This window comes from Columba livia, chromosome 19, assembly GCF_036013475.1.
Source record: "Columba livia isolate bColLiv1 breed racing homer chromosome 19, bColLiv1.pat.W.v2, whole genome shotgun sequence".
NCBI classification, from domain to species: Eukaryota; Metazoa; Chordata; class Aves; order Columbiformes; family Columbidae; genus Columba; species Columba livia.
Window position 1 is genome coordinate 3,827,678 of NC_088620.1, and position 19,703 is coordinate 3,847,380.

Here is a 19,703-nt window from a genome sequence, read left to right on the forward strand (position 1 = left end):
GGGAAACACTCCCTTTAATCTGGACGGAATCAGGTTTTCTCCCATGGAAACGAGCACAGAAGAAGGACTTTGCAAGTCAGAGGTGTCCCAGTTGGCAACCTGTTATCCAAACAAATGGTACAGGGAAACAGCCTCAGTTCTCTTAAATTATTAGGTTGGTGCAAAAGTAATTGCGGTTTCAGACATAGTTTAGCACTAGATTTAGGTTATGGTTGGACTCAATGATCTTAAGGGTCTATTCCAACCAAAATTACTCTAACTATTGCTATTATCTTTCAGATATATTTAGATTATAAACCTTTGTTAAATACTCCAGCTTTTTTGCAACATGATTTATACCATTTAACATTGTACGGCTCTGTTTAATCAATGGGGCTACCCTAAAACACCCTGAGAGCAAAGTAAATGTAAGATAGATAAACATACTTTTTAAAAAAGCGTAAGATAATACACATATTTTAAAAACATATTTTTAAAAGGATGGCAAACACAAGCAAGCGTTTTTGATATGTGTCCACTGGCTAAAAACCTTTCTAGCCACAGATACTCTTTTGAATCAGCTTACAAACCTAAAACAATACAAAAAAAATGCAATGCAGGATAAATAATAATATATGCAATATAAATAATAATATATATAATATAAATAATATTAATATGAAGACAACAGCTGCATTTTTTGCAAATTAACATGGAGATACAGTCAGTAACCAGAGCCTGTCTCCGCAGACTGGGAACTCTGCATAGCTGATCTGGAACAATGTTCACCAGTGAGACCTGGGATCCATAGCAGAGTGGGAAGACAGATCCCATCTGCTAAAAGGTTACAAAAAAAGGATTAAGAAAAGGATGTCTTTTCATTAACATCTCCTGTTAGACAGGAAATGAAGGCCCGGTGTCTGCATCACCCACGCACCGCAGCGGGATACCTGATATAACCAGCTCCTTGAGGATCTCGCTTCAAGAATCTACTTTCTAGCTCTTCCAGGAGTGGAATGTAAATCTGGAGGTTGGCAAGCAAAACCTCCAGGCTTAACCAGAACATTTAAAAATAAAATTAAAATTAAAATTTAAAAAAACAACACACTACTAGGATGACAGAAAAAAATATAAGATTTTGTGGTTGTAAAAAAGATGTCAGAGAATTCGACTGAAAGAAAGCAGAAGCAGGGTTAAAACTGCTCAGGCAGAACCATTTATTGAATCCAGCGTGAAGAGCAAGGGCAGATGTGTCCAGCCAGGCTCCAGGTGCGGAAAAGACCCCTTAAGCAGTATATTGTGATTTTGAGGAGGATGATAGATTTGGACCAAAGCACAGTGCAATGTTCAAGATATTAAAAAAAAAAAAACAAACACCTTAAAAATGTATTTAAATCAAACATGACTGTTTGTCATTGCTCTAAAATACCTCTTCCTGCTACAACTTGTATCATGCAGTCTCAACAATCTCTCACTGCACAGTTCCTGTGAGATGAAGATACAAGCAGATTAATAGCATAGCTACTGTTACTATCTGTGTAAATAAGTCTTGGCACTAAACCCATCATTAAGTGACAGAATTACTTTATTTTCCCATAGAAAAGAAGTACTCATATCACTGCCATATATAATAGTAGAACCACAGAAGGGGTGGTGGGGAAGTGAACCTCTAGATATCATTTAGACATCAGAGCCAACTGTCACCAGGGCTTGACCAGCTCAGTTGTGCCTTGGTCAGTGTTCAGGGACGGTGGTTCCATCAGCTTTTCTGGGTGACCTCTCCTTGTGCTGCACTACCCTCCTGGGCAAAGAAACTGTCTTGTCCTCATACATCTTTATTCTTCTTGTTCTAGCATTTTTTCCTCGTACACATCTTCGTCTTCTTTATAACATTGCAGAATTTCAACAGGCCTCAGTTTTAAGCGGCATTTCTTTAACAGCTAAACCATAATTGTGGCTACTTGTGGTATACAGAGGTTTGTAACAGGGCACTGAGTAATTAAATGACTATCCTAAAAGGTCACAGTGTATTACAGAAGCAGGACCTTGAGACTTCAGAGTCCAAGTCACTAACTGCAGACACATAAACTGCATTAATACCAATCAACACAGACAGAAAATCTGTATGAGGGCTATTTGCTAAATATTTGGTAGTTACATGTCTTTTACATAACCTTTATAAATACTGAGATCCCAAAGGAATCAGTAGCTATTACTGCTTTTGCTTAATAGATGGGGAAGCATTTGCAAAGAGATTAAATGTGACCTCGAGCAGTGAACGAGCAGCAGTCACTAACTGGCCCACAGCCATACTCAGTGGCCCTGACCCCTTTTATTTGGGCTCAATAGCATAGTATTCAGCCCAGAAACTGGTTTGGTAATCCTTAACATTCTCATGAAATTCGATTTCAGCTTGGCTTCCTGTTGATTGCCAGAAGAATTGTTGTTTCCCATGGAACACCATCGTCTTCATGGTGCTTACATCGCGGACCTGCATAAAGCAAGACCAAACCATTATATCATAGCAGCCTACAAGTGAGGTACCCACGAAACACTGGGGATTGCAGTTTGGGCACTCAGGGGGAAAATCAGCCCTATAAAAAGTTTAGAAGAAATACAGCAGATGTCAGTAGTGCTCATCCACAGTTACATTAACAGAGATCAGAGCCTGACTGTCTAGGATTTGTGATGGGACTTTGCATCTGGATGCAAATATCTAATGAGGAGGTGGGTCCGCTTCCATCCAAATCATCCCCTTTAGGGTTTCGACTCACCAGGATGTAATTAAAATGTGTCTGGTTGCTCTCATTGCCCAAGTCAATATTTAGGGCACGGATAGCGACGCGATGCCGAGGAGCCACGTTGATGAAGGTCCGACACACTACTTCTTGTCTCTGAACAGGCAATTGCACAGGATTCGCTATTTCACCGTGGGGACCAAACAGCTGCTTGTCACAGTCTGAGAGTTGGGAAAGGGAGCAGAAAAGAAAATTCTTTAGAGAAGTGTCCAGCATCTCCAAGAAAGAAATCATTTAAATTAAACACAGGCAGAAAAGTTTCTCTAAGGATTTTCATCTGGGAACCTCCGAGCATCAGCAAACACCTGCAGCGGGCTTGCCTTTAAAACAGAGGTGTAGTCCACAAGTAATATTCATTCCAAAACTCTTCAAGAAGGGGGTTATTATTTGCTAAAAATGAAGCAAGGTTTCCATAGATTTCCATAGGCAATCATGACCTGTTGAACTCTGTAGGCCTCGTAATGGGTGCCTTAATCTAAAGCCATAGCAAAGCTTTCAGTAAGATACCTTGGTAATACTTTTTAGTTGCAGTTCTGCTGTTGTACTGAAGAATGACCCCATTTCCTGGCAGCGAAACGCGCTGTTTCACAATCAGTGTGTTCGTTCTGGAATTTATCAGTGACAAAGGGAGGTTCCTGCAGCCCGTCCGCCACATCATTCGCCCAGAAAACAGCACTATCTCACCTGGAACAGATGAGCACAGGGACTAGAAACATTTTTACTTTAAGTAAAAGACCACAACCTGTCTTACATAGGTCTGGAATCAAGTAATTCCTGCATCTTGTCCCTATCTTATCAAAATCTGTCATGAAAACAGTCTAGTTAACTCATCTAACTGTACTGATTCCAGCAGGAGGCTACATTACAGAGAGAGTCAAAACAAGCAGTTTCTTTAACCCCATAAATTCATCAACATAAATTCTTCAACCCCATAAATTCTATCAACAAAAGAGGTGAGAGTCCATTATGTAGGGGAAGGAAAGACATCAACGTCATTTAGCCCTACCTGGCAAAGACTTGGTGGGACAGAAAAACTTGTAAAGTCACTGCAGAGGTTACACAGGTTCCAAGGCAACAAGAACCGTTCAGGACACCAAAAGCACATGGGCAAATGAGGTGCAGGTTTCCCAAAAGGGCCAGTTTCGTCCCCAGCACACCCCGGGGGGTACCTGCGCTGCAGTTGAGGGAGCTCTCCAGGACACGGAGCGTTATCTCCTCCCCAAGGGGACGTCCGATGGCCACGGTGCAGTCGCTGCTCTCGACACCCGTCATGTTGATGACCCCGGTGGCATTAAGAAAGAGCTTTCCACAGACACCTGCACAGCAGACACAGATGAGAAACACTTCCAGAAGGAAGCAGAACTGCTGAAACACAGTTCCCTTGGCACAGAGAACAAGACAAGTGCCAACAGCATGTCGTCCACATAATACATGGGAAGAGTCAGCTATTGCCCCAAGTTGTCCTGAGTCAGAAGAGCTTTGGGAAGCCCACAGAAGGGAGTTTTTGTTCTGAGCTGATGTAACATGGAAAAGTCATGGCTTGCTGGAAGGAACAGCATGGTGTCCCTCCTAACCCATGCTCCTGTCCCTGTATGGCAGCAAGGTCACCACAACCCAGCCACACGCAGCGAGCACCATCTCTACGTTTTGGTAGTGTCCTCCTCACCTCCACCGGTCTCTGCCTGCTCCTCAGGCACAACTGGCACAGCAGATGGAGGAAGATCCAGATCCTTGTATCTCGCCTCTTTGGCAGTTGTGGTTGTTGTCGGCAGGGCTGGTGTCACCGTCTGCAGTCCTGCTCCGTGGGACACGGTCCCCATTGCCTGCTCAGGACAGAGCCCTGCGGAGCAGCCGCGTACCACAATGGCCTTGGGGAAGTGCCTGCAGAAGACGGGGTTCACCTGCTTACGGGTGAGCGGGTTGAGGCAGAAATCCTGCCGTGTCTGGATGCCATTCCCACACGAAGTTGAACACTGCAGAGGAAGAAACCCACAGGCCTTTTTACACGTGTTTCAATTGATGTTTATAAATAAACACATTTCTTGGCATGATCCAAGGGGCTGATCTTTTGTTCACTGATGCTGTTCTGTCACTTGGCCTTTTAGTGTTCTGATGGCCCACCTCCCAGAGGATCTTCCAAACTATATCTTTGAATTACGGAACCACTTCCCAAAACCTCCAAAAATATCTGCATTCCAGAAGAAATCATGTCAAGGACCATCTTCAAACTGCGGCCAAAACCTGAGCTGAGAAGCATGAGAAGCAAACCTACGCCTGCTAAACATTGGACAGTGGAAAGGATAGAAAACACATCCCTAGAAACAGTTTAGCATTTCTGTGGGAAGTGAATGTACAAGGTGGAGGTGGTATTTCTCCACTGCCTGCCTTAGGGAAGTGAACGGCTATAAAACCACTGCACTAGACACCAAGCGCTGCCTCTGAACAGGAGGAGGTACCTCTGTCCACTCGCTAAAGCTCCATTCATAAGAGCACATTCGGATGACACAGGGGACACTGGTAAGGGGCTTCTCTGCCACAGGACACAAACGCTCCTCCAGCAACATCTCCTTGCCTTGGTGAATCTGCACACAGGTGACCAGCTGAACAGCTAAGCCGAGCCCACAGCTGGAGGAACAGGGGCCAGCTGGAGTTACCTTCCATCTGACAGAGGACAAGGAGGAGAAAAATCAAGTTAGTGATGAATCCCCACCCTCTACTGCCTCTCACTGCAGAAAACGCACTGCAGCTCCCTCATCCTTCCCCCCTTCTGCTTCTCAGCAGCTTTCTTCACCCCTCCGCCTCAGACACTTTGCTTCCTACAGTACTTACAAGACAGCTGGCAAATGTGTCTCTACCTTTTGCAGTTATGGATTTGTTTCTGCTTCCCCAAGGTAATGAGGGATCAAGAGTTTTCCAGCTTTCCCCTGGACTCAAACTCCAAAGACTTCACTTAGTTCTGCCTGAGAATATACCAGCCCAGGAAAGACTCTCAGCTAGTTTGCCAAGCATGGATCAGTGCTACTGTTTTTGCAGCTGGCTGTGCTTTCAAAGCAGAGGAGAGGAAGATAACATCCTCAGAGTAGCTTGACCCCTACTTTACCACGTCCCTGGAGACAGAGAGAGGAAGGAAAGGCCTCTCAGTGCCCCCTCGTCTCCTGGTAACTGCCTTACCTTGGCGGGCAGGGTCTGAGATCGCAGATTTCCATCCTGCTCTCCGGCTTTGGCACTGGACGACAGTTTTCTTCTTGGGTTTCTTCTTTGGTGTCAAAAGCCACACATACATACTGTAGCTGCCTCTCACCTAGGATGGGAAGAGATCTCACTGCATGGCACATGTGCAAGGCTTGGAAAATGATCATTGTGGGTCCCTTCCAACTGAGGACGTTCTATGAAAACAAGCCAAGCGGTGCCAGCTGCACCTGTGTGTGCAGAACAAGCAAACTCTGCCCAAGCCCCAGGCACGCTTAATGCACTCATCCCCACAACTGGAACACATTTTGCTTTACCCAAATTATCTGTGTGGGAAAAATGACATATTTGGGAATACAGCCTTTCTAGAAACACACAAATCCCTTATTTCTGATACAACTTTTCCTCAAGAGTTTTAAAGTGAATTTCCAAGATGAACAACCCTGAAGATCAGAAGTTTAACAGATAATCTGCTGACAAAATTGGAAGATCATTCTAAACTGGCTGCTCGCAAGAGCAAGGATATGAATCGCGATTTGGTCCAAATTACTGCTGTGATCTTGATGTCTGACTGATGAGGGGCAGGTTGCTGAAAATAAGTCCTAGCAGCCAGCCATTTTTGGATAACGTTCTGCAGAACTAATCATGTAATATCATCCCACAACCTTTGCACCCAGAGAGCAGCGTGCCAATGTCCTCCAAGGGATCATCAATATCCACAACTACACTGGGGTACTGGGAGAGAAACTGCAGACTTGTAGTGCCTGTGGCACAGAAGAGCTGAAATATTCATGAACTACAGCTCTAAACAAGATTTTTAACAATATTGAAGCTAACGGGCAAAGCAGGTGAAAATCCAGCTTAAAAAATTTACAAGCAAAGCTGTAACGAGTCTCCTTTGCAGTGAATGAGCTCCCACAAAGAGAGACCAGCATTCTTGCACCTCGAAGAGCATGACCCTGAGAAGCAAATGTCAAGAATCAATCTGCAATGTTATCTTTTCACCACTCTCCTTGTTTTCAAATAATGTCTGTTGGCAAGAAGGGCCTGAGCATCACTTGGAGCTCAGGATGCAATTTCAGCTTAGATTTTCAACTTTCTGTTATTTTAAGTCCCAGATTTTTTTCCCTTTGACTGCATTAGTTGGGAGGCCCTAGAGTGTTTCAAGTTCTTTACTTCAGGCTTTCGGCAACCGGTTCACCTAAGGAATCTGCTGGAGAAAAGCTCTCCAGACATAACTAGTCCTATAGGTTGACTTCCATAAGTATTCATTAATGTATTTTCTCAATCCTTGTCATAAAAGTCTTGAGAGGCTTGCCAGTGTCATCTGTATTATCTGGTAAACAAGACGTCAGACCGTCTACCAGAGTGATCTGTCACAATCTGCATGACGGTTTCTTCAGGGAGTCAGAAAGGATTAGCCATGGCCCAGGAATAGAATTCTAAGAAGGAAGTTTCATAATTAGCTCTGAGGCTTTGGTTAGACATCACTTTGGTCTCAGACTTTTGATGTTTAGCCAACTTCAAATTACAGTCTTCAATAACTGAAAAATCTGACAAAATTATTTAGTCTTAAAATCAAAAATTCAGTTAAACCCTATTTAAAAATCCTCTTCACGATCAAACATTTTCACTATCATTTTGATGACTCAGCTCATTTGCTGGTTTGCTAATTTAATTCAACAGCTGTACCACGCTTTTCTTTGGTTCAGTTTAACACTGTCAACTGCAGCTCACTTTCAGCAATTTGCTATTAAATTCAGCCCAGTTGTTTAATAAGTTCTAACCAAGTATCTATTATTGATGACACATTTCTCTCGGTCAGCCCAGGAGAGCCCGTGGGGTCAGGATCCGGGTGACTACCAGCCAGCATAACTAGAATTACTTTTCACAGAGATCCGGGCAGGAAGACTGAGTATTGCTGCCTCACCTTCCCCGCAGGTCACCGAACACGGTCCCCGCTGAGGAATCCACACATAGGTCAGATTCTCTTTGGGGACAAAGTAGCTGAAGGTGATGTCTGGGTTGGTGGCATTGCCGTATTCTTTTGCATACCTTCGATAGACCTGGGGAAGGAAAAAGTTGTGGTCAATGCACGAATGAACTCTGACTCATTCCTTAGGACGGAGATAAGAGAAGCTGGTCCCCCTTTTCCATCCAGCCCTGAACCTCAATGCTATGGCCCCCAGTTCTTGCCAGGTGCACTCAGAGTACTCACTGCGAATTCTGCGCATAGAGCACTGACAAAAAGATTAAGCCAAGGGAAAGGTTTAACTCAGTAAGCTCATCTCCCAGACCTGCAGAAAGCCTGCAGGCAGCCAACCCTCAGCCTTTCCCAAGAAGAGCAACACTCTTAGTGAACACCATCTCCAGTGGCCCTGGACAACACCTGGATTCTGCACCGTAGCAGAGCTACTCAAACTCAGCCCGGCCAGTCCCGACTGGCCCATTTCCAACCCTGCTATTTGAATTTGCCTGTATTTCAATTTCTTCTTGCGTTGGCCCATCCACATGGATTTCCTCCAGGCTTGGCAGGTTGTCCTCGGTGAGAAACACTTTGTATATGATCTGGCTGTCTTCCAGAACTGACGGGTAGGTGACATTCTGAGAGATTTTTCCTTTTCCAGCCACCGCATACTCTCCTTTCACCTTCACAGCTAGAGGAGCAAAAGCAGCAGTGAGGTTAAGAGATAACATGTGCTCACCAGAATGCCCCGGTGCTGGCAGCTACAGACTCCCTGTTTGCTAGAAACCAGTTTGATCTAAGTCAAGCCTCCCAAAGACCGTGGCTTCCATCACTTCCCATTGGAGAGCATCCCACAAACAAATTGCATATCAAGAAATTTCCTCCCAAGTTCCATTTTCATGCTTTCACAAGCTGTTTTAGCCCTGCCTTGTTGTCCTTCCTCTCCTTTTCATTCAACTCACCCAAATGTGTGAAGAGTGGTCTCTGATTGGTAACATGGACAGAGGTGGTGTTGTAAGGCAGGGAGAGAAATGTAATGTACTCTGCAAGGATGGAAAGAAAAGGTTATACAGCTAATATAAAAAAATTAAGGATGTGACAGCTATGACCAGCAGGCTGAACTCACACTGACCTTAGCTCTATCAGCTCGGTGTGATTACAGCAAATAAAACTGAACCCAATTCTGTGTCCTGTTCTCCTCTTTCTCTTGTTCTTTTTATTTTCCCTGCTAGTATCTATATGCGATTCTGCAAGGGCCAGATCAGTTCCCAAACGGATGTTTAACATCTCAGGAAGCATCTGACATGGTCCTCAGCTCCCAGTCATTTGCTGGATTTCCCAAATGGTTACGTTTCTGGTCCGTGTCCAGAGAACTATGACCAAAACTCTTCCTACACAACAGCTACCTCCCTGCTACAGCTCTTGGCTGCCTTCTCTGTCGACTACCCAAGCTCCATCACCATATCCTCCACAAAATAAAATCAAGCAGGAGCAGAAACAAGAAGTCGCATTCAGAAAATTAAGAACGCTGAATACACGTACAAGTATGCAGGATATAAACAGCACCATAATGTTGAGCCTGAGGGTGAGGACCACACACCTTTAGCTTTTCCTTCTGTGTAAGATCCGCTCACTTTGGTGCAAGTGGTATTATCACCCCCACAGACCTTGCAAGAGTCCATTATCTTCTTGGAGTCCATCTGGCCATCACAGCCAAATGCCTGAGCAGAGGAGAGTCTGTCAAGAACTTGCCTATTCCGAGAGGAAAACAAGCAAATCAAAGCAATATTGCCTGAATTCCTCAAACCACCTTTTTCATTTGTAATTAAATTTAAGAAGACAACATAGACAAAGATGCATTTGAACCTAGACCTACCACTGCACAGCAGTTTCAAGCACAAGTTTCATTAATTGTCTGGCAATTTCCTTCCCATAAGAAGCAGCCCAAAAAGATTTCTCCGGTGACCTAAACCAAAGGCTCTGCACTCCCTCTCTTCTACAGACTCTTTCTGGAAGGGGAGCCAAAAAAATGCCCAGGAGAACTTTAAACATGAATGGCAGGTTCGAAAGGAATCTTTAGCTCCCTAAACCCCAAACCCAAACCTCGCTCACATCCTTCAGCCTGGCGTTCAATCCCGTGGAGCTCAGAGAAGAGATTCTATCCTCATTCCCACGAACAAGACTGATTTACACAAAGCTACAGGAGGATCTCAGCAGGCTTAGCAGCAAAACATGTGCAACTGCTGAATTTATGCTAGAGGCACTGATCCCAGGCTTTGGATGCTGCCATAACATACATATTTATCACAGAACAGGGGCGATCAGAACAGCTTATGCCTACACCCTCTGCTGTTCATTAGGTGGAAATGCATTACAAAGCATTGTGAACACCAGGATAATGAGAAAACCATAAAATTTTAAAAGTGTATTCTGGGAATGTAAAGAAACAACAGAAAACATACAACCAGGTCAGCATTGAGCAGTTACTAAAATGCAGACAGTGCGGGGGAGTTTTATTCACGTTCATCATGAAAGAATGCCGTTCTCACGTCCAATCCAGAAAAAAAACCCGAAAGTTTTGATTCGTGATGCTTCAACAATCAGTTTGTCAACTTACAATTCCCAGGTTTTACTCCTTATTTTGCCACTGCCTCAGTGTGCTCAAATCACGGAACTTTTCTCCAACAGAGTCAGAATTTTGTAGGGCTGTTTATACCACGCAAAGTGAACGGCTAATGATGTCTCCTCAACAAACACATAAACCAATTGCTTCAGCCTTATGTACTTACTGCATAATTAGCAGGATGCCTTATCTGGAGGGCATTGGCATTGGATGCACTGACAGAACAGTAGATTTGTTGGACTCCATCCAATAAGCTAAGAACAAAACTCTTCTTTTGAGACAAGCTCGCTCTGCTGTTTGGGACACTGTGTTTTCTTTTTCCCTGCTTTAAGTAAACTGATTCCTTTGGGGCAGATGATGTGTCAGAGGTTCACCTGGCTTCCCCAGTCACTTACTCTGCAGGTTCCCGTTACACACAGATTGAAAGCCCCGCGGCGCTCGGACTCATCCTGCTCACATCTCGTTCCATCGATGAAACTGCCCTTGCGGCTCACCATGAATTCGTTTCCCATGGCCCTGCACATGTGCTTGCACAGCATGTCCCCTGGAGGAGGCAGAAGAAAGGAGTTTCACCCTTTCAGAAAGGCACGGGCTGACCGTTAGGACAATGGGAAGAAGTCAAAAACATCTGACAAAAAGTTTATCTAGGTTTCATGTGAAAAATAATCAACGAAATAGCTTTTTGGCATCAAAGTGCAGACAGGTCCATTTTCGCAGGGAAACCACGGTTTCTCAGCCCGTCCTTACCTTTGGCAAAGCCAACAGCAGAAGTCCAGTTATAAAAGGATGGTGCTTCTCCAGTGAGATACAGTGGCTTTAAGTTTGTTGCTGCACATTGTTCAGCCATAAAGTCCTGCTCGGTCACTGAACAGGCCTATATCCCAGAGAGAATCGTACGGGTAGCGAAAGGCAGTTACTGAGCACAGAATCCCAAAAGCATTTTACCCACTAGCTAAAGGCAGAAAAAGATGGCTGATAAGTAAAACACCAAAACTGCGAATAAAGAAAACCAATTTAAAGGAAGGCTGCGGGATACGCAGAGAATTGTGTTTGGAAGCTGATATCTTTGCTATTTATAAAAAATAAATGGATAAGGAAAATAGGAACAATATAAGAATGTCCCTCTGAAGAAAACTATCACTAAGTGTGTCACTATTATCTCAGTGTCTGTCCTGTTGTGAAGGCATAGAGAAAATGCTTCATTACACATGAACAATGCGATTAAACAATCCTGCTGTCTTCAGACACAGTGGGACAAACGCCTCTCCTGTTGTCAGACAGATGGAGGCTGCACGCCACATCTTTAGTCCTCCTTCCCAGAGCAGTCAGCTGTGAGAAGCGCGGTCCCAAACCACACTGCTCTCCAAGGGCTAAACAGCGCTAAGAAAACAAGCTCAGAAGATGTGATGAGCTCCACTACCTGAGTATTGCACATCTCCACCTGGATGCTGGCGCCACGGCATTCCTGCCCCCCAAAAGCAGGCCTGGAGGTGACAGGAAAAGAGAAGAACTCAGAGGCAGGTTTGTCCCAAGCAAAGAGCAGGACTCAGCCCCCACGGCCCTGAATCAGCCACGGGGCACCGCCATCTCGCCGGCTCTCACCTGGGGTTGTTGCAGAACCGCTGCCGCAGCACAACTCCACCTCCGCAGCTGCGGGAGCAGGAGGAGAAGGGGCTCCAGACCGACCACTGCCCATGGACGACAGCCATGGGGTTCAGTTCTTCCAGAGAGCTGCACTGGCCCTTGGAGCACCACTAAGACAAAGAATGTAGAAAATTGACAGCAGGAACAAGAGTGAACCCAGCAGGGCTGGGATCTACAAGGGTGGCACAAGTCCCCATCTTTTTGCAGGCCATACTGTAACAAAGAATCCCAAGATGAATGAGGTACCTTCCCACAAAAGCCTAGCATAGTCCCCTTCCTAATTATGGTCTAACGTGAGGCTGGGGTTAAAACAAAGAGTTGATAGGTCATTTCAGACAGAAAGCCTTGGAGGAGAGCTCAGATATCAAGCTATAGAACTGCAAAGCAACTCCAGAAATGCAGACAAGGTGGAAACAGCAAGATCAGCTGGTACCAGTTTGTGAACTGGAGTCTCTGGCTGAGGGACGGTGAGTCCCCTCCGGCCACCAACGGTGTCTTGCTGTCCAATGAGCTCCACAGCATCCACACCCACTTCTGATCATCAGATCAGCAGCCTCCTTACCTTGTTGATTCCACACTCGGTACCATCCAAGAGGGGAACAAGAAGCCGAGCACAGCTGGATTCATCTCCTGGTTGTACGTGGCATGAGAGAACTTCACATATGTCCTGGTGTGACAAGAAAATCAGGGAGTTCAGGGAATCACTTGGGCACATCAACACAGCAGTCCCAAAAGCTGCTCAATCTAAATGGCGCTTGTCACAGATGTTTTGTTTCCCCACAGGTACCCAACGGTGCAAACAAGACCCTTCGTTTCTCCCTCTGTTAGCTGAAGGAATCCAATGAACTACAGCTCCCTAAGACAGGACCTCGAGTAGGTGCACCCAGCACCGCCAGGCCCCAGTTTGGACAGAGGTCTTTGGGTACCGTGCAAACCTTAAAAGGTGATGGAAGCATTTTTTAAAAGCCTTTGAAGGTTTGTTCTTTGCCAAGAAGTCTGTGCCAGGAAAGCACCTTCCACCCCTTTATAATAAAAATGCCCCCAGCTCCCTTTTTCCTGAATCTTGGTGCCAGAACATTTCCCTGCTGCCCCTAGCAAGCCAGACAAACCTTCTACCTACAACATTGCTGTCAGCAAAGGTGCACGCTGTGGCAACACTCCCAAAGGCTATTTTACACTGCTCATCTGCTCCGTAATACAACCCGGGCTTCCATCCAGGGATGCTGCCGTCCATGTCCGGCAGGTCATTTAAGCAGTTTGTTTGGCCTGTGCTGATAGAAACGTAAGAAATATCACTTTCCCAGCTGCGGGCAGTAAGGACAACGACATGTTTGCAAACTTGTGCTGAGTTTCATTTAGGGAGTTGGCTGTTGCTTTCCCAGACAACACATGCTTACTGTGGGCTGTGATGGATTTAGTTGCAGCAGCTGCCTGGAGATTCTCGCAGTTCCCTGCTGCTGAATTTATAACAGAACCCATTCCTGCTCTTCACCCAGCCAGCTCACAGCCCGCAATGTTTCTTTAAACCTAGATGCTCCGACATTTTAAATAAAAGTCCCAGGCTGAGCTAGTGTCTGAGAAGTTCAACACAGCCCAAGCACGTTAGTCACTAACCAAAGTCATTTCCAGATAGCTGAAGCAAAAACTGGGTTTAACCTCAGCAACAGACACAAGTGATAAGAAATACATAACAGTTCCTCATTTTCCAAGAACGTCCTAATTTATTCCTTGTCATTCCCTGCCCTCTCCCAAGCTCCCAGCACAGGGAAACGCTCCCGCAGGGGCACACAGACCTGGACCGTTCCCTTACCTGACAAAGGCCAGGAACTCCTCCCGGCTGCACTGCGACCAGGTGAGGTCAATGCTGTTGTGGTTTCCTGCTGACCCCATGATGTACCCACTGCTGCTGCACCGGTTCCCCTCACCGTCATGGGGGATTCCCAGACTGTAAGAGAAGCAGCACAGTGCCCTGAGGAGAAGAAACCCCGAGGCTGGGTTCCCTCAGAGCCTCTCAGAGCAAAGGCTGAGCTCTCTCTGCAGCCTTTCCTTCTACTCCTGTCACAAAGGTTTTATCTCCTCTTTGCAGCTTCTAATTATCACAGAGCATGCAGGAATACAAGAATGGCAAGGAATTCTTTCCAAAAGTTTTGAGTGATCTATAGGAAACCCCCTGTTAAGCCAAGAGATCCTTTTCCTTCTTCTGAATCCTGTAAACTGGGGAACGTTTTTACCCGTATAAAACATACTGGGCTGCTCTGGGGCTTTCCTGCTGACCTGTGCCCAATCTCATGGGCTATGGTGATTCCAAGGTCAAAGCCGGTGTCCTGGGTAATAACACAGCTCCAGAAGGAGGAGCAGACTCCCCCTAACTGAGTTACTCCACGTAGCTCCTTGTTCCCATCAGGCAACTCCAAGTCAAACCTAAAGGGAGACAGATACAGAGGAAAGAGCGAAGAACCATTGCAGCCAATAAAGTCAGGTCTAGACATTCAACTGAATTTGTTGGCAACTTCCTGATGTAACTTTGCCAGCTACCTAACATTGCTTTTGACACATGGAGCTCCCTGGGGCAAGATCATAGCAGTAGGGTCCCACAAACATCCACTGCTCAAAATTTGTGGTGATTCTTCATTAAAAAGTCCCCATGAGCCAAGACAAGCAGAACAGAATAAAATGACCTAACCCTATTCGCAGAGCAGTATCATCATCACCTCTTTGAGGAAAGAGCCCCAAAACAAAGCCATTACAGGCAAGAAAAATTCAGCCTCGACAAATTTAGCCAAGGCAATTTAGAGCAAGGAGACTGAAAGTCAGACAAAATGTCTGAGTGAAAGCAGCACTAGAAATCTTCCACAGAAAAGACCAGTGGGTCTTCACTTCCAGTTACTGTTCGACTTTTCTGCCCACAACAAGCTGCGGTGGGTTTGGCTGTGCTGCTCTGGCCGGCTGGTCAGTGCTTGGGGAACATCCCAGTTCCTTCAGCAACTGAAGACACAGCAGTTCTGACTGACGGCATCACACCAGGGCAGGAGATCAACCCCAAACAGGAGAATCAACCCACTTCCAAAGATCCTGTGATGCTGCTGGAAGAGCTGGTGTAAATCACTGTGTTCACCATCAGCCCTGTCCCCATCCCCTCCCAGGGCAGGGGACCCTCAGTACCTGGTGATGTAGAGGACAATGTCAGCGTGCTGGGGGTCAGAGTCATTCTGGGGATTGACCTTCTTGCTCCACTCACAAACGCTGATCAGCGAGGAGGTGATATTTGTGGTGATGTTCACCTCTGCCTAGAGTGAAGGCACATGGTGGCACGTTCCATCCAGCTTCTAGCAACCCCTTGGACAACACTTGAACGTAGTCCCCCCTGCTTACCTCTGGTTCTCTCAAAACCAGCATTTGCATAAGATGAACCCTGAAATGAGCCCCCAGCGAGGCGTCTCTCAGCAGCTCTGCCCCCTGTTAAGAGACAGAAAGGATTCAGTAAAGACAGCACCGCAGTGACTCCCACTGCCTGTTCCCAAAAACTGGGCTGTGTTCACTACAAAGGGAACACACCTGGTAACCATAAGAGGCAATTATAAAGTCACGGGGAAGCACAGCATTAAAGTATGTGCTACAAATGTAAATAAATCTGTCAACAGATGAGAACTGTTGTTAGACTTGTCAGATATTTCGAAGCAAAGAGAAGAACCCGCAGGGAAAACAGTTTCACGGGGTAGGAGAGCGAACGCTAAACACTTTTTTGCAATACGCACACAGAGAAAATGCATAAACAAATTCTTAACAATAGCAAAGGGAGACATTTAGAGAAATTATGTAATAGAAATAAAATGTTGAAATGTGAAATGTAAGATTAATTCAGTGGATCTTGCTCGATCTCACTGAAAGCACCAGGGACTGGATAAGGCTCTGGTGGTAAAACTCTTGCTACTGTATCTGACATACAACAATATCAGTAATAAAATGAAGAGATATATTTTCTACATGGGCTTTAAACTACAACCCAACAGCTTCTAAGATTCACTTTTCCTTGTACAAGGGACAGCTTGCCATGTAGTGCCAAGAGAAGCAGAGAGGAACACCCTGCACATCAGCTCCATACGGGGAGCAGGTAACCACAACCACCTCAAAAAATGCACCCACAGAGGTACGTCTGCTTGTGACACCAAGAGCTTTGACACCGGGACAACAGCCGAAACAGAAAGCTACTCACGATGTTCAGGTTGGCAAGAATATATCGCTCCGTGTCCTCTTTGTGGTACAAGTAAACATCTGGACCTGCTACGACCATCAGCTCCAGATGTTTGACAGCTCCCTCAGCCCTCTTCTGCAGGCGAGAAGGAAACCGCCCTGCTGAGCAGCACAAAGGGACGTGGGGAGATTAAAATGCAAGACAACATAAAAAGTCCTACAGATCCACTCCCTACAGATCCTGAAGAACTAGAATAACCAGCTGGAAGACCACTCCTCCAGTTGTTTGCTCAGGTTTCCCATTTCTGTTGGTTGCTTTCCCTTGGCAGCATCCTTAATAACACACACTAACAAAAGAACGAATACCGAAATGAAAACACACTAGTAACACCTCAGTGAGGTGAGAAACATCTATCAAGTATGTTCATATGTTTGTAGGTGCAGACTTTTCCTTTGAGCTCATTCAACCAACGTCACTACCAGGAGATGCTTTCCAAGCAGAATGAGCAGGGATTCCTCCCCACATACATTACCTCTTGCTGTATTTCCCTCTCTTGTGGCACGTCTGAAGAGAATGTGGGGTCTGGAGAAGCCAAGGTCCTTCAGCAGGGCCAAATCTTTGCTTCTGACAGGCCTGATATGAATCTTTTCCTCATCTGCAATGACGACTCCTTGCTAAAGGAGAGGAAATTCCATCTCTGAGTTATTCCAAATACATATACTACCAATAGAGAACTGTGTGCCATATCCTCCCTGTTCCTCCTTTGTACTGCTCAGATTTATTAAATGGGTGGTTCACACATGTTTGGTGCATCAAGCTGCAAACACACAAAGGCTGGAAACGCTTGTGAGAATGAGTTCAGCACATACTCACCAGCTGCCCTTCACAGTATGTGACTCTACACTTCGCCCCAGGAGGCTGCAGAGAATTTCCACCTGCAAAGCAGTTGCCCAAGAATCGCTTCAGTAAGTCAAAGGAAGAGTTCACCACTTGCTTGCTCACAAAGGAAGAGGAAAGGAGGGCATGGTCCTCGAGAAATTCAAAGGCGTAGAGTTCTCCCCAGGCCTCAATGGAGCAATGTTGAACGCGACAGGACACCAGCCCATTCTGCTCTTCTTTACAAGGGCAAGTTGGCTCAGCAACAACAAACTCAGGTACTGAAAGAAACGAAACCAGATCAGAACAAGAGGAACAGTTAAGAGTAATGACGATACACAGGAAACAAATGTAGTGATCTATCTTCCTAGGAAAAAAAATACTCTCTAAATGACAACTGTGGCCTTTCAGGGTCATCACGACAACAGTCAAAGAACTTCTATGCTCTCGTATGTTCCAAAGTGAGGATAATCTGATTGGGAACAGACAACAGCTATGAAACTGGCTCCTGATTTATTGGTGGTTTTGCTCTCTCGATAAGGAGAACGGCTCATTTAACAAAGGCTGAGACAGTCTTACTTCCTCAGATGTTCAGTATTACTGAGTGAGAATTATCATAATCCAGACAGGGATGAGCACTAGGTGAGCTCACAAGTAGACAACATCCTCGCTTTAAGGATTTGAGAATTTAAAATGTATCTTTATTCTAAACTACTATCAATCCAGACCCAGAATATCAGTCTCTCCACGTGTTTATTTAAAACCAAAAAAAGAATTATCAAGTGCATTTAAAGCTATTCTTAGTCCAAAGCTGCCCACTCAGAAGATCTGGTTCTGTTAATTCCATAGAAAAATACCAATACAGAGAACAAGGACCTCAGGAGAAATGTGCAAAAAGATTTATCATATCTCCTTCAACAGATGTTAAATACTGACCCAGTTCTTCAACCGCTTTCACACTGAAACACGGATTGCCTCACTGAGTAATGTGAGTCAGAAACGCTAAATGCTTGTCAGATCGGGGTTCATTAATAAGTGTTCTTAGCATTATCAAATGTACAGGATTAGAAATAAACTGACAGACGTGTTCCAAGACCCAGGAAGGAGCCCTGCGTACCATCAGACACTGAGCTGGTTCCAAAATAAGAGAAAACATCTTCTGCATCCAAAGCGCCGAGAAATTTCTGCAAGAAGAAGAATAGCCTCACATTTTTTAAAGAAAAACAAATGGATACAAGACCATCAGTTAACTGAACCTAACCTGGAAGGAACGCCAGCGAACAACTCAACAAGTACCGACGCCAAGTTCTCATGGCTTTATTTTACACTAAGCATGGGCTGCACAACAGCCACCCAGAGGAAACAGCTTTATCTTCTTGATTAGTGAGGCTGGATGGAGTCTGGCTTAGAACACGTTGTGTCGTCTCTTCTCTTTTTTTCCTAGAAATTTAAAAAGTCTTCCTGGAAACTGCATTTTCTGGAGGTCGAACTCACCTCTTGGAAAGCCGACGGCCAGCAGAACCCCAAGGGGAGCATCACGAGCGCCCGGAGCGTCAAGCTGACGATCATGCTGGAGGAGTCGCAACCAGCGCTGCGGACTCAGCGCCGGCCCAGGGGTGATTAAGCCGAGTTTTGGCCCGAAGCATCACGTGGAGCGGAAGGGGTCTGAGCAAACAGGGGAGCTGAGGCTCTGGGAGAGGGGCAGCCGGGGGAATGTCCTGCAGCCGGAGGCTTTACAGGAACAGCTGGAGGGAGGGAGGGTTTGCGCAACGTTTGCAGCTTCGCTGCAGCCAAAGAGCGCGGCGATAGGGAGCGTGGAGCCAGACTGATACCGACGAGTCGGCAAAAAGACTCTTTAGCGCCGTTTGGAAGGTGTTAAAAGGCAGCGCTTTGATTACAGGGTCGCTCCTCTAATCCAGCGTGCGCGTGATTCGCGCTTCTCAGGATTTATTACACGCGCCTGTTGCATATTCATTTGTTTCTACCGCTTAGTGAATGCGTTAAACATAAACTATTTACATAACCCCTCCCTTCGCCGGAAGCCTTTCTTCGGCATTCGGGAGGCCTCATCAGGGGTCTCTAGTGGTCCCCGGGGGTGTTTGGAGCCTGGTCCCCCCCAGTGTCGGCTCCTTGACCTGATTTCTCCAGCACACATGGTGTCATTTTTTGCTGCTACTCAGCAAAAGTCATCATGTAGCTCTTTCTTCATTTAGTAGAACATTCCACTTTCCCAGCTTGCAAGCCTCGTGTCCAGTCTCTGTAGAGCTATTGCTTCTGTGTCAGGTTTCTGTTACATTAAGCCTGGTCTTGCTACATTAGGCTCAGTCTTAGCCTAGAGGTTTCCACACGATTTTTGTTCCTCTAACCACGACACACAAGGGCCGATTTACAGGGGAAAAGCGGCTTCGTGCTGTGCAGCCTCACAGCCCCCACACC

General features: G+C 45.7%; 1 protein-coding gene across 2 annotated transcripts; it reads right to left on the reverse strand.

The window, feature by feature from the left end:
- Positions 1 to 1,172: 1,172 nt before the first annotated feature.
- On the reverse strand, positions 1,173 to 19,232 carry ADAMTS13 (ADAM metallopeptidase with thrombospondin type 1 motif 13). 2 transcript variants are annotated; one of them, XM_065035692.1, is made up of 26 exons: positions 18,762 to 19,232; positions 18,385 to 18,451; positions 17,265 to 17,548; positions 16,924 to 17,065; positions 16,413 to 16,549; positions 15,572 to 15,655; positions 15,362 to 15,486; positions 14,474 to 14,620; positions 14,010 to 14,144; positions 13,320 to 13,470; positions 12,762 to 12,866; positions 12,158 to 12,309; positions 11,976 to 12,039; positions 11,303 to 11,429; positions 10,951 to 11,099; positions 9,533 to 9,653; positions 8,895 to 8,975; positions 8,442 to 8,623; positions 7,897 to 8,032; positions 5,949 to 6,078; positions 5,234 to 5,438; positions 4,444 to 4,750; positions 3,947 to 4,093; positions 3,285 to 3,461; positions 2,754 to 2,938; positions 1,173 to 2,470 (listed from the first exon to the last, which is right to left on the reverse strand). In XM_065035692.1, exons 1-26 carry the CDS (start codon positions 18,834 to 18,836, stop codon positions 2,312 to 2,314), a joined length of 3,774 nt encoding a protein of 1,257 aa, XP_064891764.1. In that variant the 5' UTR covers positions 18,837 to 19,232; the 3' UTR covers positions 1,173 to 2,311. The 2 variants fall into 2 exon arrangements, with proteins under 2 accessions (XP_064891764.1, XP_064891763.1); XM_065035691.1 differs by having other exon boundaries at positions 16,413 to 16,552; positions 18,762 to 19,119.
- Positions 19,233 to 19,703: the final 471 nt, after the last annotated feature.